The sequence below is a fragment of the Hypanus sabinus genome, chromosome 11 (genome assembly GCF_030144855.1).
Source record: "Hypanus sabinus isolate sHypSab1 chromosome 11, sHypSab1.hap1, whole genome shotgun sequence".
Classification (NCBI taxonomy): Eukaryota; Metazoa; Chordata; class Chondrichthyes; order Myliobatiformes; family Dasyatidae; genus Hypanus; species Hypanus sabinus.
The window spans coordinates 85,157,830-85,181,620 of NC_082716.1; the positions used below are offsets into that span (position 1 = coordinate 85,157,830).

At 39.6% G+C, this 23,791-nt stretch overlaps 1 protein-coding gene across 1 annotated transcript in view; it reads left to right on the forward strand.

Moving 5' to 3' along the window:
- The window catches only part of astn1 (astrotactin 1), a 2,712,832-nt gene that overhangs the window by 1,424,867 nt on the left and 1,264,174 nt on the right, over nucleotides 1-23,791 (forward strand). Inside the window, exon 8 of the mRNA XM_059984849.1 lies at nucleotides 18,675-18,759. Within this exon, the coding sequence (XP_059840832.1) occupies nucleotides 18,675-18,759 (85 nt within the window). The remainder of the gene's footprint in view (nucleotides 1-18,674; nucleotides 18,760-23,791) is intronic.

Sequence of the window (23,791 nt, forward strand, 5' to 3'; positions counted from 1 at the left end):
GACACCCCAAGTCTAATACTTGCCAGGCTCACGGCCCTGCTGTTCCTCCCAAAAGCAGAACATCCATTGTATTATCACTATTGTACTTGCTGCTTCACATTTTAACTCTCTTCCAACCAGCTTACTTAACTAACTTTCATGCAACACATAAGATACTTAAGGAACTCAATGGCTCAAGCAACATTTATGAAAGGTAGTGGACTGCTGACATTTTGGCATTTTGGCCTCTACCCTCTTTCTTTCTTTCTGGACCCGATGAAGATTTTTTGAAATATCTACCGTTTATTTTTCTGCACAGAAACTCACTGACCTGCTGAGTTCCTCCAGCAATTTTTGGGTGTTGCTTCAGATTTCTAGCATCTGCAGACCTTCTTGTGTCAACCTCTTATTTTAATCTTGTGTTGGAGGATGGGCTGTTGTTTCAAACCACATAATTCTCTTAGAAAGGGCATCAACTATTGTAGTATTTAACAACAGCAGCTGTAGCCTAGGGAAAGGTGCTGTTCAATTAATTATTAATAAAGCCATAGTTACATTTTTCCTTATAAATCTACTGAGTGGCTTTTAACCAGCCTCTGTGTTTCAGACAGAAACAGGCAATGCAATTGGGTAAGGGGTTTCCCATGTAAAACAGTCATCTCACCATGTAACTGATATTGTTCTTCATGGTTAATCGACCATATGTTATTGTTAATTCTACATTCTCTTCATTTACACTTGGGAACTTCATTCATTGCTGAACAATAGAATGGTGATGTAAATTAGCCAAGCCTTTGCCATCCATTGCTCCCTAAGTTGACAAGATTATAATTCCTCATCAACTTTTGTTTTTGTTCTTCAGTGAAATATTAGTGTGTACAAGAACATACAAAAATTGGCAGTAGCAGGAGTAAGCCATTTGGCCCAACGTGCTTCCTTGATCAGACAATATGATCATGGCTGATCTGAACTGAATTGAGGTGCAGCCTGCTCCAGGCTTCGTGTCTGTGGTCTCACTTTCATTCTGAATGCTACTTATTTGCTTAACTTGTATTGTTTGTATATTTCATTTTTCTTTTCTCTGCACATTGGGTGTTTGATGGTTTGTTTTCTGATGGGTTCATTTGGGCTTCTTTGTTTTGTGGTTGCCTGTAAGGAGATGAATCATGTTATAGATACTTTGAACCTTTATCTCAGAGTCACTTTCCTGTATCTCCCAGGTTCTCTAATACCTGGAAGTCTCTTGATACCTTACTAGGTATACTTAATATCTAAGCCTGGATAGCCCTAATTGGAACAGAATTCCCAAGACCTCTAACCTATTGTATGAGGAAATTTCTTCTATTCTCTGTTCTAAGTGACTGCCCTTTTGTTCTGAGACTGTGACCACCCCCCCCCCCTTAGATAGTTTTCATGCTTTCAGTGTGATTATCTCTCTTCTTTCTAAACTCTTGGAAGTGTAGACTGACTTTGTATAATCTCTTTTAATATGATAAACCCAGTACATTAATAATTAATAGACTGAACTGATGCTGTGAAAGCCCTCCCACCCAAAAACACCAGCCCCTCCCTTCCAATCATCCTTAGGAGTAGAGACCAGATGTGTACATCGTATTGCAGCTGCAGTCTCACCAGGGCACTATATAAAACAAACAAGATACAGGCCTTCTCTGTATTGCAGATGCCCAACTGGTCACCAGTAGATATGAACAAGCTCCCATAATATAACTAAATTCAGAAATCCAACATAAAATACTTCATTCTTATGAGTGCAGAATTAGCTTCCTTTCTCTCTTCACTCTTATCAATCATTCTTTCTCACCTGTCTTACGTGTTTTCAATGCCCATTGTTATAATACTGTTGAGGTGTAGTTATCAAATCAATTGGATTTTTGTGTGTAATCGAACTTAAGGATAAATGTAAAAACAAACCCATTTATTATTCAACGATGGGCTATCTTTCTACTCCTGTGCTCAAATCCTCTTGCAGTAAGTTCTAACATGCCATTTCTCTTTCTAGTTGCTAGGCATATCTCATGTTACTTTTTAGTGATTTGCGTACAAGGATATCCAGTTACCTCTAACATTCTATACCTGTCAGCTTCTCATTTAAAAGAAGTACTTTGCCTTTGTATTCTGTCTATTGTAGATTTTCACATTTGTTTTCCACCTGTCATGCCCATTTATATAACTTTTCTATATCCTGCAGAGCCTCTTTGCAACTTCCCCACCACCCATGCTCCCATCTATCATTGCATCAACAGAAAGCTTGATGAATGATTCCAGTCACTTTTGATACATTGTCAAAAAATGGCACTGGCCTACAGGTATTGGGAATTTGCTTTGTTATGAAGAAGACTGAATCTTTGGATGCAATTTGTTTGTCATTTTCATATCTATCAAGAAACAGTGAAAAGCTTCTCTTGCATGCTGTTTATGCAGTTCAGATTATTACGGTGTATTGAGGGAGAATAAGGTAAATCAATCACAATACAAAATAACATATAACAATTATAGAAAAAGTGCAGTGCAAGTAAGCAATAAGTTGCAAATCATAGCAAAGTAGATTGTGTGGTCAAGAAACCAATTTATCATACTAGGGAACTATGCAAATATTTAGCATTTTGGGCAATGAATAAATAGCCACATTGTGAACTATATTCCAGAATATTAAACCCTTTCTCACTGCAGAATTTGTGCTAGTGCATTTGAGGTCCATTAATGTTATATTTTGATTAAATTGGAGGAAAGGATTAGCTGAATCATTGCAGGCCAATCTATTGCTTTTGCTGATAGATAAAATATTTCAGTCTACTTGGAGTGAATTTATAAAGCACTCACAGATTAATCAAGGGCAATTGGCATGGATTTATTAAGGGAAGGTCTTGTCTGATTAACTTGACTGAATACTTTGAGTGGGTAACAAGGAATGTCACTGAAGGCAATGCATTTGTCATTGTGCCACCTGACAGTTTGGCCAAAAATGTAGTTGCCCATGGGATCACAGGGAAAACATTAAATGTGACCTAAATTGACTCAGTGGCAAGAAACAGAAAGATTGATGAGTATTTTTGCAATTGTAGGAATGTTTCCAGTGTATTTCCACAGGGCTCAGTACTGAGACCTTTGAGATTTATAATTTAATGATACAAACCTGAATTAGGGCTTGACCTGAAAGAGGAGTTTACATTTGATGTAAAAATGGCTGTGCATTTGACAGCGAGAGGGATTGTCAAAAGGTATAGATGGTCTTGACAATTATGCAACAAAATAGCAGTCACTTTAGAATGTACTTGGGAAGAGAATGCAAAATAAATGAGATACCAGGGAGATGTTGGATTCTATTAGCAGAGTTCCTTTAAGGCACTGAAACAGACTTATAAGATAGTTGAAAGGTGATGTGGTATGTTTTCCTTTGTTTGCTGAGGTATGGTTTATAATGCTAGAAAAGTTAGGCTAGCCAGGCATACACCAATAGTTTGGACACAATTTGTGGACTGTGCTGTGAGAAATCATTAGATCAGGAGATCGAAGAAAGACATAATTTATGTGTAATGCCCTGGTTTAAGATCTTGCATTGTTTTATTAATATAGTTATACTGTTAAGTATTTTATTTTCTGCAGATTTTCTTAAAATGCAGTAAGTGTTCCTTTACTTTCATTATATAATGAGTTTTTTTGGGTTAAAATAATAATTCAGTTAATTAAATTAACGGACAATGAACGTTGGAGAAACACCCAGTGAAACATTCAGAAAACCCATTTGGAAGGTCAGATAGTGATGTAGGAAAATCCACATGCAGCCAATGTTCTCAAGGAGAATGTACAGATAACTATTTAGTTGGCTGGTTTGAACACAATGTTGAAGAAAGTTCAATGTTTTTATTCTTTGGAAGCTGCATGAATATTTGTTTCCTGGGACAGGTTTTTCAGCACAAGACCATTTCATGTTGTGAGTAAACATAGTAAATTTAACTGATTACGGAACAATGATCTCGAACAATTACATGCACGATATATATATATATATATATTTGTTATTTTTAATTATGTAGTGTCCTTGTGTGGTAGTTTTAAAATTATTGTCCATACATTTTTGATCTAAGTTTATACTTGTGTGATTCAAATTATTGTTTGTTGGCGAGTGTTAAATTTGCATGGGTGTGTTGTTGTTCATACAGTTTTCCCTTGGAAGGAAAATTCAAACTTTTATGTTTGTGTTTACCCATAATCATATTTACCTGAGGTGTTTATTTACTGGAAAAGGCCTCTTTCATTGTTATTCCCATGCATTGTCAAGTTACATTGAATTTACAGTAATAGATAACTCATTATGAGCCTAAGGTAAGAGGGTTACATGTAGCGTATGAGGCAGCTAAATCTAATAAAGCGGAGTGTCCTCTTTCTGTTGTTAGAGGGATCATAAACGATGGAAGTAAAGTAATTACTAGAATTCGAGGTCAAGTGAGGAGAAATAATTTCACTTAGAAAGTGGAAGAGGTCTGGAGCTTGTATTAATTATTGGGTGTTTGTTGGTTACAATCGTGCTACCTTCTATCTCCTATCTCAAACAGTTAGAGTCATGTTTCCAGAAAAAAATTGAAACAATGTGAAGCCTCTGTATCTTGTATCCAGTAACTCAGTTTCTGACCTTCAAAGGCCTTCCACCATCTATGAAATTGATCTTCACTGTGTGTAAATCCCTGGATAGCACACAACTGCTCCGTGTGAGTACATCTGCCAGTTGATTTGCAACAATTCAAAAAGTCAGCCAATCACCACATTTCACCAGGTCAGCTGAGATAGCCATTAAGCCTTGGCCTTACCACTTTCACATACATCGTGTAAATGATTGAAAACTACTGTGATACTCATCTATTCTGTCTGTTTCTGTTGTTCAACAGCAAATAGACCAGTTACAGCAAAAGCGATTAAATTTTTCTCGTGAATGTTTGGAAGAACTGAGGCATGATGTAAAAATGTACATTAATAAATTTATTACGAGGTGCTGTGATGAAGCTTTTCTGCTTAGTTATTCACTCCTGCCAAGTGGAATGATTAGAAGCAGCACTTTATATTTGGAACTTCTGGTTTTTGTCCATACACTGTAGAAATAACCGCAGGAGTGTTACAGGGATTTGGGATTGTAGCAGCAATATTTTTATTAACCATTGTATAGGAAACACTGTAATCCAGTTGGTCATCATTTTGTTCTTTGCAGTTACACAGATTATTTTGAGATTTTTCAGAGGATTTCAAATGCAGAGTAGAAAAGGAGAGAAGGGGAAATGAGAATAATTACCAGAACTGAGAGAAATTGATGTTCATGCCATCCTGAGTACGTACTCATCATGGCACTACAGGAAGCCATGGACAGACCTGTCAGAAAGGAAATGGAAAGTCATGATGAAATGGGCAGCCACCAGGAGATTCTTCCTTTTGTGATGGACAGCGAAGGTGCTCATTAGAGAGGTCTAATTAGAGTGTGTGTTTCACTGAGGCCGCACTAAGAGCACAGGATACAATAGATGACCCCAAAGGACTTGCCTCAATTGGAAGGACTGTTTGGGCCCCTGTGTGGTGGTGAGGAAAGTGGTCTAGGAGCATGTGTAGCACTTACACCATAAGATATAGGAGCAGAATTAGGCCACTTGGACCATTGAGTCTGCTCTACCATTTCATCATGGCTCATGCTATATTCCCCTCAACTCCAATGTCCTGTCTTCTCTCCATACCCTTCATGCCCTGACCAATTAAGAAACTTTCAACCTTTACCTTAAATTTACATAAAGACGTCCTCCACAGCTGCCTGTGGCAAAGAATTCCACAGGTTCACCACTGTCTGGCTAAGAAATATCTCCTAATTTCCATTCCTAAAGGACGCCCCTCTATTCAGAGGCTGTGTCCTTTGGTCTTAGGCTGTCCCACCAGGAGAAACATCCTCTCCACGTCTACTCCAGATGTGGAGAGGATGCTGTGTCTTTCAGCATTTGATAGGTTTCAAAGAGGTCACTGGATATATTTATGAATTATAGTGAAAACAGGCCCAGAGCCATCAAACATTCTTCAAATGACAAGCCATTCAATCCTGGATTAATTTGTGTGAACCTCCTTTGAACCCTCTCCAGTTTCAGCATATCCTTTATAAGATAAGGGGCCCAAAACTACTCACTGTACTCCAAATGAGGCTTCACCAGTGCTTTATAAAGTCTCAACATTACATCCTTGCTTTTATATTCTAGTCCTCTTGAAGTGAATGCCAACATTGGATTTGCCTTCCTCACCACAGACAAGCTGCAAATTAATTTTCAGGGAACCCTGCGTAAAGACTCCCAAGATCCTTTGCACCTGTGTTTTTTTTTGTATTTTCTCTCCATTTAGAAAATAGTAGAACATAGAACATAGAAAACCTACAGAACAATACAGACCCTTTGGCCCACAATGCTGTGCTGAACATGTACTTACTTTAGATAATACCCAGGGTTACCCATAGTCCTCAAGTTTTCTAAGCTGCATGTATCTATCCAAGAGTCTCTTAAAAGACCCTATTGTATCCACTTCCACCACCATCACCAGCAGCTCATTCCACACACTCATCACTCTCTGCATAAAAAAACTTACTCCTGACATCTTCTCTGTACTTGCTTCCAAGCACTTTAAAACTGTGCCCTCTCGTGTTAGCCAATTCTACCCTGGGAAAAAGCCTCTGGCTATCCACACAATCAATGCCCCTCATCATCTTATATACCTCTATCAGGTCACCTCTTATCCTTCATCGCTCAAAGGAGAAAAGGTCGAGTTCACTCAACCTATTCTCATAAGGCATGTTCCCCAACCCAGGCAACATCCTTGTACATTTCCTTTGCACCCTTTCATTGGCTTCCATATCTTTCCTGTAGTGAGGCAAGCAGAACTGAACACAGTACTCTAAGTGTGGTCTGAACAGAGTCCTATATAGCTGCAACGTTACCTCTCGGCTACTAAGTTCAATTCTGTGATTGATGAAGGCCAGTACACTGTACACCTTCTGAACCACAGAGTCAACCTGCACAGCTGCTTTGAGCGTCTTCTGAACTTGAACCCCAGGATCCCTCTGATCCTCCACACTGCCGAGGGTCTTACCATTAATACTATATTCTGCCATCATATTTGACCTGCCAAAATGAACCACCTCACACTTACCTGGGTTGAATTCCATCTGCCACATCTCAGTTCAGTTTTGCATCCTATCAATGTCCCTCTGTAACCTCTGACAGCTCTCCACACTATCCACAACACCTCCAACCTTTGTGTCATCAGCAAATTTACTAACCCATCTGTCCACTTCCTCATCCAGGTCATTTATAAAAATCACAAAGAAAAGGGGTCTCTGAACAGATCCCTGAGGCACACCACTGGTCACCAATCTCCATGCAGAATATGACCTGTCTACAACCACTCTTTGCCTTCTGTGGGCAAGTCAATTCTGGATCCACAAAGCAATGTCCCCTTGGATCCCATGTCTCCTTACTTTCTCAATAAGCCTTGCATGGGGTACCTTATCAAATGCCTTGCTAAAATCCATATACACTACATCTACTGCTCTACCTTCATCAATGTGATTAGTCATATCCTCAAAAAATTCTCTCAGGCTCATAATGCATATCCTCCCTTTGACAAAACCATGCTGACTATTCCTAATCATATTATGCCTCTCCAAATGTTCATAAATCCTGCCTCTCAGGATCTTCTCCATCAGCTTACCAACCACTGAAATAAGACTCACTTGTCTATAATTTCCAGGGTTATCTCTACTCCCTTTCTTGAATCAGGGAACAACATCTGCAACCCTCCAATCTTCCAGAACCTCTTCCATCCCCATTGATGATGCAAAGATTATTGCCAGATGCTCAGCAATCTCCTCGCTTGCCTCCTATAGTAGCCTGGGGTACATCTCATCCAGTCCCAGTGACTTATCTAACTTGATGCTTTCCAAAAGCTCCAGCGCATCTTCTTTTTTAATGTCTATATGCTCAAGCTTTTCAGTCAGCTGTAAGTCATCCCTACAATCGCCAAGGTCCTTTTCTGCAGTGAATTCTGAAGCAAAGTATTCATTAATTATCTCCACTACCACCTCCAGTTCCATACACACTTTTCCACTGTTACATTTGATTGTTCCTACTCTCTGACATCTTATCCTCTTGCTCTTCACATACTTGTAGAATGCCTTGGGGTTTTCCTTAATCCTGCCCACCAATGCCTTCTCATGGCCCCTTCTGGCTCTCCCAATTTCATTCTTAAGCTCCTTTCTGCTAGCCTTATAATCTTATAGATTCCTATCATTACCTAGTTTTTGAACTTTCTTAAACTTTTCTTTTTTTCTTGACTAGATTTTCAACAGTCTTTGTACACCATGGTTCCTGTACTCAACCATCCTTTCTCTGTTTCATTGGAATGTACTTATGCTGAACGCCATGGAAATATCCCCTGAATATTTTCCACATTTCTGTCATACATTTCCCTGAGAACATCTGCTACCTATTTATACTTCCATGTTACTGCCTGATAGCTTCATCCATTTCTCCTTACTCCAATTAAACGCTTTTGTAACTTGTCTGTTCCTATCCCTCAGCAATGCTGTGGTAAAGGAGATAGAATTATGATCGCTATCTCCAAACTGCTCTCCTACTGAGAGATCTGATACCTGACCAGGTTCATTTCCCAGTACCAGATCAAGTACAGCCTCTCCTCTTGTAGGCTTATCTACATATTGTGTCAGGAGACCTTCCTGAACACACCTAACAAACTCCACCCCATCTAACCCCCTTGCTCTTGGGTGATGCCTATCAATAGAGGGGAATTTAAAATCTCCCATCACGACAACCTTGTTATTATTGCACTGTTCCTGAATCTGTCTCCCTATCTGCTCTTTGATATCCCTGTTACTATTGGGTGGTCTGTAAAAAACACCCAGTAGACTTATTGACCCCCTTCCTAATTCTAACTTCCACCAACAGAGACTCAGTAGACAATCCCTCCATGAATTCCTCCTTTTCTGCAGCCGTGATACTATCTCTGATCAGCAGGGTCATGTCCCCACCTCTTTTGCTTCCCTCCCTATCCTTTCTGAAACACCTAAAGCCTGGCACTCTGAGAAGCCATTCCTGCCCCTGAGCCACCCAAATCTTTGTAATGGCCACAACATCATAGCTCCAAGTACTGATCCACGCTCTAAGTTCATCTGCTTTGCTCATGATACTCCTTGCAGTAAAATAGACACATCTCAAACCATCGGTCTGAGCACATCCCTTCCCTATCACCTGCCTATCCTCCCTCTCACACTGCCTACAAGCTTTCTATATTTGTGAGCCAACCGCCCCTTCCTCCATCTCTTCAGTTTGGTCCCCAGCCCCCTTCAATTCTGGTTTAAACTCTTCCCAATAGCCTTAGCAAACCTCCCTGCCAGGAAATTGGTCCCCTTCATATTCAAATGCAAGCCTTCCTTATTGTACAGGTCATGCCCATACTGTACAGCCTGTAACCTACCTTTCATTTTTTTACCAAAGTGCGTGACTACACACTTCCTAACACTGTATTCCATCTGCCATTTCTTTGCCTATTCTCCTAATCTAAGCACTTCTGTAGCCTCTCTACTTCCTCAGAACACCCTGCCCCTCCACCTATCTTCATTTCAAATGCAACTTTTGCAACAAAATAATCAATTCCATCATCTGATCATTGACATATAAGGTAAAAAGAATTGGTCCTAACACAGACCCCTATGGAACACCATGAGTCACTGGCAGCAAACCTGAAAAGATGCCCTTTCTTCCAACTATTTGTCTTCAGCCAATCAGCCACTGCTTTATCCGTGCTAGATTTTCTTTCTCTATATTACCATGGGCTCATAGCTTGTTAATAGAATGAGGTGGCAGATAAATGTGTGACTGAAGATTTGGAGCAGGGGGCAGGGATTCAGATTTCTGGATAACTCTGACCTCTTCTGGGCAGGTGTGACCTGTACAAAAGGGACGCGTTACACTTGAATCCAAGGGGGACTGATACTCTTGTAGGCAGGTTTACTAGTACTGTTGGCAGTGGTCTAAACTAGTATTGCAGAAGGATGGGAACCAGTATGATAGAGCTGCAGATGAGCCAGCAGGTTTACAGGTAGATGATGGACGAAACATGAATGGAAGGAACGATGAACCAATGATTGTGTACAAATGCAGGCAGAGCAAAAGGGTTAAATCGTACCACAAAGACAAAATTCAAAAGGGTGAAGAATGCAGGATTGAAGGTGCTGTATTTAAATGTGTGTAGCATTCAAATAAGGTGGACAAACTGGAAGTGCAATTAGAAATTGGTTGGTATGACGTTGTGGGCATCAGTGAGTTGCAGCTGAAAGAAAGGCCATAGTTGGGAGCTTAACATCCAAGTTTGTATCAAGAGGACAGACATAAAGGTAAGGGCAGCTCTCTTGGTAAGAGATGGAATTATATCTTTATAAAGAGGTGACATAGGGTCAGAGAATGTTGAATCTTTGTGGGTGGAGTTAAAAAATGGCAGGGGTAAAAAAAAAATTATGGGAATCATATAGGTTTCCAAATAGTAGCTAAGATGTGAGGTTGAGATTGCAAAGGGATCTGGAAAGAGCATGTAATAAAGGTAATGTCACAGTTGTAATGGGAGACTTCAATATACAAGGGGATTGGGAAAAACAGGTTGGTGCAGGATTTCAAATATTAAGGATGAGGTTCTGTGGTACTTGGAGACTAATGAAAAATAAATCAACGTCGGTATGGTTTCTGTGAACGGAAATCTTGCATGACAAATCTGTTCCTTGAGGAAGCATCAAGTAGGGTGGACAAAGGAGAGGCAGTGCATGTCACTTATTCAGATTTTCAAAAGGCATTTGTTAAGTAGCCATACTTGAAACTGCTTAACAAGAGAAAATTCTATGCTGTTACAGGAAAGATACTGGCATGAATAGAGGAATGGCTAACAGGCAGAAGGTAGTGAGTGGGAATAAAGGAGGCCTTTTTCAGGTTGGCTGCTGGTAACCAGAGATGTTCCTTGTGGATTAGTATTGGGACTGCTACTTTTCACATTGTTTGCCAATGATTTAGATAATGGAATTGATGACTTTGTGGCACAGTTTGCGGATGATATGAAGATAGGTGGAAGGGTAGGTAGCTGAGGAAGCAGCAAAATTGGAAGAATGAGTAAAAAGGTGGCAGGTGCAATACAGTGTTTGGAAATGTCTGATAATGTATTTTGGTAAAAGGAAATACATTATGGACTATTATCTAAATGGGAAGAAGGTACAAACATCAGGAGTGCAGAGGGACTTCAATCTTTACAACCCCTCCCTTGGAGTGTCAGACACCCTGAGCCAATAGGCTGGTTCTGGACTTACTTCCACTAGGCATGATTAACTTAATATTATTTTAATTGTTTATGTTACTATATAAACAACTATATCACTATAGTTATATTACTATATATTACATAGTAATATATATTATTATATATATATTACTATATTATAATATAGTAATATTATAATTACTATATTACTATATATTATATTACTATATTTCTACACTATTCTTGGTTGGCATGGCTGTAACAAAACCCAATTTCCCTCAGGATCAATAAAGTGTGTCTGTCTATTTGTCTGTCTGTCTGACTTAGGAGTCCTTGTGTAAGACTCCCAGAAGGTTAATTTACAGTTTGAGTCTGTGGTAAAGAAGGCAAATGCAATTTTGCCATTTATTTCAAGGGGAATAGCATTTAAAAGCAAGGAGATAATGCTGAGACTTGATAAGACACTAGTCAGGCTGCACTTTGGAGTATTGTCAACAGTTTTAGGCCCCATATCTCAGAAAGGATGTACTGTTATTGGAGAGAGTCCAGAGGAGGTTCATGAGGAAGGAAGTGTTCAACATACGAGGAGCATTTGGCAGCTTTGGGCCTGTATTCACTGGAATTTAGAAGAATAAAAGAATGTGAGGGGGAGCTCATCAAAACCTACCCAATGTTGAAAGGCTTAACACACACAAAATGCCGGAGGAATTCAGCAGGTCAGGCAGCATCTGGGAAAAGAGTAGTTGATGTTTTGGGTTGAAATCCTTTGGAGTTGTCCTGCTGAAGGGTTTTGCCCAGAAACGTTGACTTTTCCTAGATGCTATCCGGCCTGCCGAATTCCTCCAGCATTTTGTGTATGTTGCTCAAATTTCCAGAGTCTGCAGATTTTCTCTTGTTTGTCGTTGAAAGGATTAGCTAGGATGGATATGGAGAGGATATTTGCTATGGTGGGGGAATCCAGGAATAGAGGGCACAGCCTCAAAATTGAGGGGTGACCCTTTAGAACAGAAGTAAGGAGGAACTTATTTTAGCCAGAGAATAGTGAATCTGTGGAATGCTCTGCCATAGTCTGCAGTAGAGGCTAAAGTCCATGGGTATATTTAAGGTGGAAGTTGATAAGTTTCCCGATCAAACAGGGCATCAAAGGATATGGTGAGAAGGCAGGTATATGTGGTTGAGTGGCAACCAGGATCAGCCATGTTGGAATGTCGGAGAAGAGTCGATTGTCTGAAAGGCCTAATTCTGCAACTGTGTCTTATGGTTTTGCGGTCTAAGCAGCCTCATGTGGCAACTTGTCAAAGGCCTTCTGAAAATCCAAGTACACAATATGAATTGATTCTACTTTGTCAATCTTGCTTGTAATTCTTGCAAAAAATTCCAACAGATTTGTCAGGCAATATTTTCCCTTGAAGAAACCATTCCATCTATGGCCTATTATATCATGTGTCTCCAAGTACCCTGAGACTTCATCCTTAGTAATCAACTGCAACACCTTCCCAACCATTGTCAGACTAATTGGCCGATAGTTTCCTTTTCCCTGCCTCTCCCCCTTGCAGAGTGGAGTAATATTTGCAATTTTCCTCTTCTTGCCTTCTATGTTGGCTTTGACTTCTCTTGTTAGCTGTGATTGTGACATATTTCCTTTAGAATACTTCTTCTTCTTTGGGATGTATCTATCCTCTGCCTTCTGAATTGCTTCCAAAAATTCCGGCCATTGCTGATCTACTGTCGTCCCTGCCAGTGTTATTTTCCAATCAATTCTGGCCCACTACTCTGTCATGCCTCTCTAGTTCCATTTACTCCACTGTAATAATTTCAGGGTGAATTTGATCATATTATGATCAATTTCCATAAGGGTTCTTTTACTCTAAGCTCTGTAATCAATTCTGTCTTTTTTGCAATTGATAGATAGACCCATTTTTGCACTTTCTTCAACAATTATATCAAATAAGTTTTGCAGTTCTTCCTCTGTACTTGCAATTAACACAGTGTCATCCGCATATCTGAAATTATTGGTGTTTTCACCGCCAACTTTGACTCCTAAGATGTCTTTTTTTGTAATATTGTTTCACTGTACACATTAAACAAATCAGGGGAGAAAACACACCCTTGTCTAACGTCTCCCTTGATTTTCATAAATTGACTCACTTCTCCATCTATTCTTAGAGCGGCAGTTTGTTCCCAGTATGGATATCTGATTAGGCGGAGTTCTTTCGAATCTAGATCCAGAGCTTCCTGTAATATTTCAAATAACTTATTGTGCTTCACTTTATCAAATGCTTTTGTGTAGTCGATAAAACTAACAAACAAATCTTTTTGCACTTGAATAGCTTGTTCTGATAGTATCCTTAACATCAATATCGCATTTTTTGTACCTTGGTAAATGCAAGTACAGAGGAAGAACTACAAAACTTAATTGATATAGTTGTTGAAGAAAGTGCAAAAATGGGTCTATCTATCAGTTGCAAAAAGACAGAATGTATGGTGATATCTAAAAAGGAGAATCCTATCTTCAGGCTGAGAATAAACAGGGAAGACATAAAACAAGTACAGAACTTTTGTTACTTAGGAAGCTGGGTGGCATCAGATGGCAGGTGCGACATGGACATCAAAAGAAAAATAGGGATGGCAAAAGACACCTTTATGAGAATGAAGAGTATATTGACCATCACTAAACTAGGCATGACAACCCGCCTTAGAGTACTGAAATGTTACATTTATCCAGTTATGTTATATAGAACAGAATGTTGGACAATACCTAGTAACATGAGGAAACAAATGGAAGCAACAGAGATGTGGTTTTTGAGGAGGATGCAAAGAATATCATGGATGAAACGAATATCTAATGAGGATGTCATGAACAGAGCAAGCACAAAAAGAGAAATAATGTATAAGATCATGAAAAGGCAACGTAACTTCATTGGACATGTGATTAGGAAAGAGGAGTTAGGATGCACGGTAATTATGGGAAAGATTGAAGGGAAGAAAACAAGTGGAAGGCAAAGACAAATGATGATGGAGACAGCAGCCAGAGAGCTGGAAATGAATACCAATGAATTGATCCACTTGACCCAAAACAGAAGTGTGTGGGCCATGGCAGTCAAAGCTAAAACTGGGCATGGCACCTGATGATGATGATGATGATGAATCAATTCTGGCTCAATACACAACACTCAATCCAGAGTAGCTGATCTCATAGTAGGCTCAACTACAGGCTACTCTAAAAATCCATCTCATAGGCACTCTGGAAAAACTTCCTCCTGGGATCAAGCATCAGCCTGATTTTCCCAATCTACCTGCACATTGATGTCCCCATTGACTATTGTCACATTGCACTTTTGACATGCAGTTTCTACCTCCCATTGTAAATTGTAGGCCACATCCTTGCTACTACTTGGGAGGTCTGATTACAACTCTCATTAGGGTCATTTTGGCCTTGCAGTTCCTTAGCTCTCTCCACAATGATTCAGCACCCTCTGATCATGTCACCTCTTTCTAATGATTTGATTTCATTTTTTTTTACCAACAGAGCATCACCGTTTCCTCCTCCACCCCCCCCCCATCCCCCGCATTTCTGCCTGTCCTTTCAACACAATGTGTATCATTGGACATTAAGTTCTTTTTTTCAACCATGATTGAATGCTGCCTACCATTTCATACCTGCCTAACTGAAGTTATGCTGCAAGTTCATCTACCTTATTCTGTTTACTGCAAACATTCAAGTTCAACACCTTCAGCCTTGTAGTCACCCTCTCCAATTTTGGCTGCCTTTTATGTTGCAACTCATTTTGCTAAGTGCAATTTTGCTCGATCAATGGCCTGTCCTGATTACACATTGCCTCTGTTTGTAAACCGGCTACATCAACTCCGGCACTATTATCTGCATTTCCTACAACTTGCATTGAAATATCGGCAGCTGAGGACACTAGCCACACCACGCTTAATCGTTTGATCCCTAACTTTGAGGTCTTACTGACATCTGTCACTGCAACCTCTCCACTCACTCTTCTGACACTTTGGTTCCCATCCCCCTGCAACTCCAGTTTACTTGCAGGAATTAGTGGCAGGAGGGAGATCAGTGGAGAAGAACAAGTGGACAAGGGAGTCACAGAGAGTGGTTCCTTCAGAAAGCAGGTGTGGGGAAAAGGAATGGTGGAGGGGAAGATGTGCTTCGTGGATCCTATTGGGGATAACAGAAGTTACGGAGAACTATGTGCTAAATACTGCGGCTTGTGGGGTATATGCGAGGATAAGGAGAACTCATCCTTGTTATTATGGTAGGAAGATATGTTGAATGCAGATGTTTTGGAAATTAACTCAGGAGGTGAAGTTTTCATTTCATGTTTATAATGGCAGTGGAGATTGGGTGAATTGAGTGTTGCAGAAAACAAAGCAAATTTCTCAGAAACTGGGTGCAGCACAGCAAAGTTGCAAATCTCTCTGCTGATATATGATTCCTAGTCCTTGTGCTGCACCTGTGCAAACTAGCAATGAAGCAGTGTTAGGTTAGTAGACTATCTTCTGAATACATATATGTTTATGACCAATATTAAAGGAAAGTATTGGCACCTTGATGGAACTTGAGTAAACCAGATAAGGGATTTGGTGTAAGTCCATTTAGAAATGTTATCATGTGATGCTGTGATGAAGCATTTATGTCTAATTATTTACTCCTGTTTAGCAGCACAAATAGAGGCAGTCCATTATAATCTGCCTCTAACAATAATAAATTTTAGAGGCAGGATACAACATCTTACCATTATCAATTAACAGATTTAGTTTTACCCCCCACAACTGAACTTCTAGATACACAAAATAAAAAAAATCTTTTATCTCAGTAAGTACTTGCTTAACATTTACCTTGCTCATAGAAAATTTCAGCAATCATTGAAAATAATGCAGATTAGCAGGATTTTGGTCAGTAACCTCAACATCATTTTGTGGGCAAGTATTTCCAAGAAAGATCTGTGCATAGTTATTAGATGCAGTAATCCTGGCTGTCATCTTTTCTGCTTACTGAGCCACTGTGTCATGGTGTGCGCTGGCAATATTGGAACACAAGTGAGGAGGAAAGACAGACTCCAATCTAGAGACGTGACTAGAGTTTATTCATAATAATACCAAAGAATATTGGTGGCTTGGCCAAGCGACAAGGCAAGAAGTAACATTCTCTAAACTAGGAATCCACAATTAGCACTAATTGGGCATCCACTTAAATAATATAAGTATCATGGAATCCTGGAGCCTATCAAAATAAACTTAACAAGGTTAAACAGCTGTGTATAATACCAGCTACTCAAAGTTTACAACCAAGTAAGCATAAAAAAGATAAAAGTACTTTTCTTTGTACTGCTTCTGTTCCTTACTTTTTTTAATGTTTTATTAGCACTGAAAATTTACATACAGCAATTAGAAGAAGAACATGTATCTTCTGATTTTGGTAATTTAAAAACAAATAAATCTCTGTATTGCTGAATCAGTAAAGGCTTAATTAATTCTTGAATGTTTTATCCCTCCTCTGGCAATATTTGTTTTTGCTGCATATTATTCTCCCACAAGAATTCTCTATTCATAGGTGATGAATTACACATCCAAATCTGCATCCTGAGGAAGTTAAATACAACCTATATTTTCACTATCATTACAACCATAAAATCCAGACCCTTGTTTGTCCTCATCCACTGCTTGTGCATTGTTACCTAAAGGGAGCAGATTTAATCTGTCCCTGCTCATCACTTATCTCAATCTGAATTTAATGTAGTTTCATTCTTGGTAAAACTGAATATCTTATTACAATACAGCATGGTCTTGGCTTAACACAACTGTTGCAAGCAGAGCAATAATGTGTTTATGCAGCCAAACAGACAAAAGCAGTCAGGTGCTAATAGGAGTTCATGGATTTCACAGGCAGGAAGAAATAACTACAGTCATAGTCTGATCACAGAACTAGTGTAAAATAAAACATTACATCGTGAATTAGACACACATTCTTTTTTAATTTGTGAAAAATGTTTTTTCACTAAAATACAAAAGGCTAGACATTTTATTTGAGCTCAAAGTACAACCTAATTGCAGATCTGCTTCTGACTTATTAATTAGAATGTTCTGACCTCTTTTTGTTCAGTGAGTGCTTTTGCCCATTGAAGAGTGAATCAACAGAACAGAAAATTTCTTCCTCTGCAGCAAATACCGGAATCGTATTTCTGTGTTTAAGGATATTCATATTTTGTGCTGGAGCAAAGTACCATTTGTTCTGCAGGCCAAACCATATGATTGAACTTCAATCAGACTGTCTTGTGCTGCACTGTTGCCACTTTCTAGATTCCATCACAAACTTCTCAATGGAATCCATAAATATTGATACATTGAGTGCTGTTATGCACTGATTTCATCCTTCATCCCAATACCACATTGAGAACTGTACTAAAAGCATATTACATCCAGACTTCTGAAAAGACACTGCAAACAGAATCAGTTTTATCAGCCTGCTTCCCTCTGAGAGTCCACAGACCGAAGTATAAATAATGATTCTATCCTCTCAGTCATAATATGAATTTAAACCAGTCAGTGGTATAAGACAATGTGATAGAGCCTTGTTTTGTATTCAATTTGATTCGATGCTCAATCACTGAGTCCTGTAAATGGAATACCTCAATTTTCTTGTCAGCAAAGTTTGCCAGTTGGACTGGAAATGGGGGTCATTGTTTACTTGTTTATAGGAAAGTTATTTGGTGAAACATTATCTTTTGAATAGATGACATGCACAAACTAGCCATTTTGATTACAGTCAAATAACAATTGTTTTGTCTCTGTGATAAAGTGCTGGTTGACAAGTGCAGTTTTCCTACTCATGATAAGTGTTTTTTTGTGACAACCTTATCTTGATATTATCTGCCCATGACATTTGAAAGTAGTTGAGGTACAGTGAGTGCATTTGAAAAGAACACAGGTACAATTTTAATCAATGTGATTTTGATTTCTGTTCCAGTGAAAACAGCCAAAACAATAGTCTCTACAAATATAAGTATAAGTTACTTTAGCCAACAGACTACAGCATACATATCTTTGCAAAGCTTTTATCTTGGGATCAATATTGGAAAAAGATAATACAGTACTTAGCAACTGCACAGCCTAAATTGAAACATGCATATCTGAGGATTGCAATGTAAAATAAATCAGTGAATTATTTTTTTCAAATTTTTCAGTGATGAGAAACTGCAAGGCATAACTAAATTATGATTCATCCTTGAGTTGCCTGTAGAAGATCTTAATTTGTTTCACAATAGAAAATTGGGAGGTAGTGCTTAAAGCTTTTTACATAGCTGATCTTATTCTACTTTCTGTAGGAGAATGTGGATGCCAGGAGGGATATACAAGAGATCCTGTGCACAAACACCTCTGCATCAGGAATGACTGGGGGACAAATCAAGGGTGAGTGCATGAACTTGCTTTGAATTTTACGTCATTCCATTGTGTTGTACTTAATATGCTCTTGACTCATTAATGCCTTTTGCTTAATATTTATCAATGACATGCCAAAGCATTTTGGGTGTGTGCTCTAAAATTGTTTTTACGAAACAGTATAGGATGAATTCAAAGAATATTTCACAGGAAAGGAAAATGAATTTTGGGAGGCCAAAATTCAGCTCCAAAAAGCAGGAACCAATGAAAGTGTAAATGATGTAATCACAACATTGGATCCCTGTCAGACAACTGGGCATATGGAAATCTGAGGGAGGAGCTCATTAGAGACAGCGTTGTTGTCGGCTACTATTCAACAAATTGTCATAGAGACTTAAGTTGCAGACAAATCTTGCACTAGAGAAAGCTATGGTCAGGGAGAGTGAAAATGTTTGTCAGCAACAGGTAGAACTCAGGCACAAAAGCACAAAAAACAAGGTGCAGTCGGAAAGTCTACAGAAAGAGGTGACAGTAGAGCTCGGCTCAAATAAAACAGACTGGCAAAACAAAGAGCAGGTAAAATGTCCAACCGCAGGAGATGTAGCAAGTTTTCATTCCACGACAGTGCTCTGTCCAGCAAAAGAAGTCAAATGCCACCAATGTAATAGAGTGGGCCATTATAAAAACCAGTGGCATTCAAAGAGCAGTTCTTCAGGAGGTCAATGAAGACCATGATTCAGATGAAGAAAGAGCTCTCCTTGGGGCTCTACATTCAAATAAACAAGGCTGGTATTCTGCAGTTCAGTTGAAAAATGAAGCAGTGATGTTCAAAATGGACACTGTGGCAGATGTCACAGCTATCTTGAATGTCTTTTCACAGAACTGCAAAGAAAAGAGGTATTACTCTAAACCCGACAAAGAAGATGCTCATGGGGCCAGGGAAACATAAGCTCAGTGTGAAAAGAATGTTTACTACTTCCATCCATAAAAATGAGAAACAGTTAAAGGAGGATGTCTTATATTGCTGATAATCTCTTCTCACCACAAACTGGATGACGTGCCAACAAGTATCTAAACCTCGCTGCAAGGTTGGATTTGTTAAACAATGTTCAGTGGCTGGAGAAGTACCCAAAGTTGTTCACAGGCCTGGAGTACTGAAATAAGAGTACCTTATCCAACTGAGGTCAGGAATGATGCTGTACTCTCTGACCATAGTGAGGTGTATACCAGTCCGATTTATGAACAAAGCCAAAGCTGAACTTGAAAGAATAGAGGTGCTTAACATTATATCTAGAGTGAATAGATCTACTGACTGGTGTATGAGCATTGTTCCTGTTCCCAGGCCATATGGCACAGTTGACCAAGATCTTTCTAGACCTAATAAAATTGAATAATGCAGTGAGGTGGGAGAAGTTTATTCTGCTCTGTGTTGAGCACACTTTGTGTATACTGGGTGTGGTAAAGTTCTTCACCAAACTAGATGCAAACTCAGGGTTCTGGCAGATCCGTTCAGCTCCTGAGTCCCAGAAACTCACAACATTTATCACACCACATAGATGCGATACCTTCAAAAGACACCCTTTTGGCATCTCATTAGCCAGTGAACTCTTTCAGATAAGGATGAACCAGATTTTGGAGGAACTGAAAGGAGTAGTCAGCCACACGGACAATATACTTATCTTTAAAGGCACATGACAGATGAGTGGAAGCTGCTTAGAGAAAATGAAACAGGCTGGAATCACCCTGAACGAAAATAAATGTGAATTTGCAAAGTTGTAAGTGAAGTTCTTCAGCCACCAAACATCCTCAGAGGGAGTGCAAGCAGATTCAGACAATCTGGCAAGAGATCGGAACATGGAACAACCTATGAATGTATCAGAGTTTTACAATTTTCTTGGCATGGGAAATCAGCTAGGAAAGTTCATTCCAGATTTGGTAGAGAAAACGAAGTAATTACATGATTCCTCTCACAGAAATATTTGGACCTTGGACAAACTACAGGAGAAGTTATTCTCATCACTTAAAGCAGAGCTTATCTCTCCACCAACACTGGCACTCTTTGATCCGAACAAAGCAGCACAGGTCTCAGCAGATGCCTCTTCCTTTGGCCTAGGGGTAGTGTACATGCAATACTGCAATGGTGCATGGAAACTGGTGGCAAATGCATTGAGTACTAACTCCCAAATCAAAAAGAACAATTTATTCTCATGTGGGCTTGTGAGTGCTTCAGCTGCTACCTGAAGGGCACTAAATTCTTAATTGAAACAGACTTTAAGCCTCTTGTTAGCCGCCTCAGCTTGAAAAACTTGCATGACTTACCTCCAAGTCTGCAAAGATTCAGAATGAGGCTTATGTGATGCTGTTATGTCATTGAACATGTCCCCAGCAAATCTTTCACAATACCAGAGACTTCTGCCATGCAAAAGTAAGTGGATGGAAGCTGACTCAGCCCTCATGGAAAATACCAACATCTACTTAGCTTAGGTGCATGAAAGCTTTCCTGCGTCACAGAATAAACAGGAGGAAATTTGTGGTGAGTTGATAAAGAACCTAATCTGCAGCAAGGTCATGCAATGTGAGCATGGCTGGCCAGCTGTTCTAAAAGGAGCTCACGAGTACAGACCTTACTGACTTGAAAGAGACAAACTCCCTGTTCTTGATGGTTTCCTGCTAAAGGGCTCCAGGCTCATCATTCCTGCTTCTATGCATGCCAAATCCACCAAGGATATCAAGGCGTCAAAGAATGTTGCTTAAGAGCAAGGAAATCTTTGTGGTGACCTGGTCAGAACCCAGGGCTGGGAGATTATGTAAAGTAATATGAAGCATGCAAAAATCTGCATGATAATCATGCTGAGCGTCTTTATCCCACAGAATTCCCTCCATGGCAAGTTGCAGGCACAGAGATTTTTGAGCTGAAAAGAGACAAATGTCTTCTCACAAACAAGAGAAAGTCTATAGATGCTGGAAATCTGAGCAAGACAGACAAAATTCTGGAGGAACTCAGCAATCCAGACAGCATCTATGTATTAAAAAAAGGTCTCTGTGGCTTACTATTCATGGAATGTTGAGGTGTCCAAGCTGTTCTCTCCATCCTCAGCAGCAGTTATACAGCACCTGAAAGCTGGTATTCGCTTGCAATGAAATAACAGAGATACCTGTGACAGACCACTGTCCACAATTCAGCTGCTCAGAATTCAAAGCCTTTGCTAGGGACCATGAGTTCAAACACCAGACAAGTAGTCCACAGTACCCCCAGGCAAATGGAGAAGGAAAGGAGCAGTGCAAACTGTTATGAGTCTCCTCTTGAAGGCAAAAGACCTCTAGAAAGCACTGCTAGATTATCGCTCCAGACCTCTTATGAATGGTTACAGTCCCGGAGACTGAGAACAAGCCTGCCCATTCTTCCTTCCCTTTTCCAACCTCATTTACCAGACTTGGAACAAACTGAGAAATTGAGACAACACTGCATGAGAAACTGAAGATCTTGCACAATCTCAGACACAGTTCAAAATCTTTGTCGCTGCTCAGGTGTGGTGAAGCTGTTTTGGCTTCCACCAATTCATCAAAAGAACAACAGTCTAGCACAGGGGTGGGCAAACTTTTTGACTTGAGGGCCACAAAGGGTTCTAAAATTTGACAGGGGGGCCGGACCAGGAGCAGATGGACGGAGTGTTTTGGTAATACACCTCATAAGAGAAAATAAAATATCATGGGATATGTAGAAAACATGTGCTTTAATTTCAATTGAAAATGAACAAATGCATTACAACAAAATATCTGTCTTTGAAGTCCCATGCTATTTAGCTATTTATTGAAATGACTTTTAAAACTATTAAATGAATAAAATACAGCTTTTTTTAATAGTAACAGTTATTATTTTAAAGCACTGAAAATTCTGTTATCCTTCAAGATATTATCATCATCACTCTCCTCCTGACAGTCTTTATTTCAAAAACGGTAGGAGATGCAGGTCTACTTGTCCTGCTCCTTCTTGTTCAATTGTCCCATGTGCCAAAACTCAACAACGACCCTCACAATGACAGAACAGTGAGCAGAACAGAATATGCGGAGCTCTGTGCTCGCAAATCCCCGCAGGCTATCTCCCTTAGCCGGAACGCTGGCTAATCGTGAGCCGGTTCGGATGTGCCAGGAAATGGGTCACCACAAGGTCACAAAGTAAAGCGCAAATGTGGAGTAATACGCTGCACCTCAACAAAGGTCAATGTATATAGAGTGCGTCATCTATTGGGAAAACACCAGAATTGCGGGGAAAAAACGTTAACAAGGTTTATTAATGTAATTTCATCAAGTTCTGCGGGCCGGATTAAAAAGCTTAACGGGCCGCATATGGCCCGCGGGCCGTAGTTTGCCCATGCCTGGTCTAGCAGCATGCACCGTGATCATTTGTAGTCAGAACTTCACAAGGTGAAATCAGGCAGAACATGTGTTCTCATGCACCTTCAAGGTCCATGAGAGGTAGAGAAGGAAATAAAGTGGCCTGATCTTCATGGCCACTTGACACACCTATTCAAGAATCTCCACCCATTCCAACACATCCAGGAACCCTTACTAGATCAGCTTGTTTATCTGTCTCACAACAGAAATATCGTCTATTACCTAATAGCTCAGGGCAAGTTACTAAAGAAGCAGAATAGTCCACTCACTTAGCTGGAGTGTTCAGGTAGTCTACCCTGACCTCCATTAGGTTTAGTGTCTTTGTAAGAAGAGTCCTACTGTTTAAACTATTTCACAAAATGAGATTGTTCTCAATATAATGCTAGAAATTCTTTTTTTTTATGGCAACACACAGAAAGCTGGAACAGCAGGTCTGGCAACATCAATGGAAAAGAGTAAACAGTTGACGTTTTGAGCTGAGACCCTTCTTTAGGATTCATAAAAAAATTTAATGTTTATGTAGGGAGCATAAGTTGTGTGCTATGGGTAAAGTAAACTGAATTGCTCAATTTCAGTGACTATAATTCCAATGCAGTTCTATGGACAAGAAGTACATATCTACTGTTTCGTCATTTTATTCAAGAAGGGGAGATGTAGTGGTTGTAGA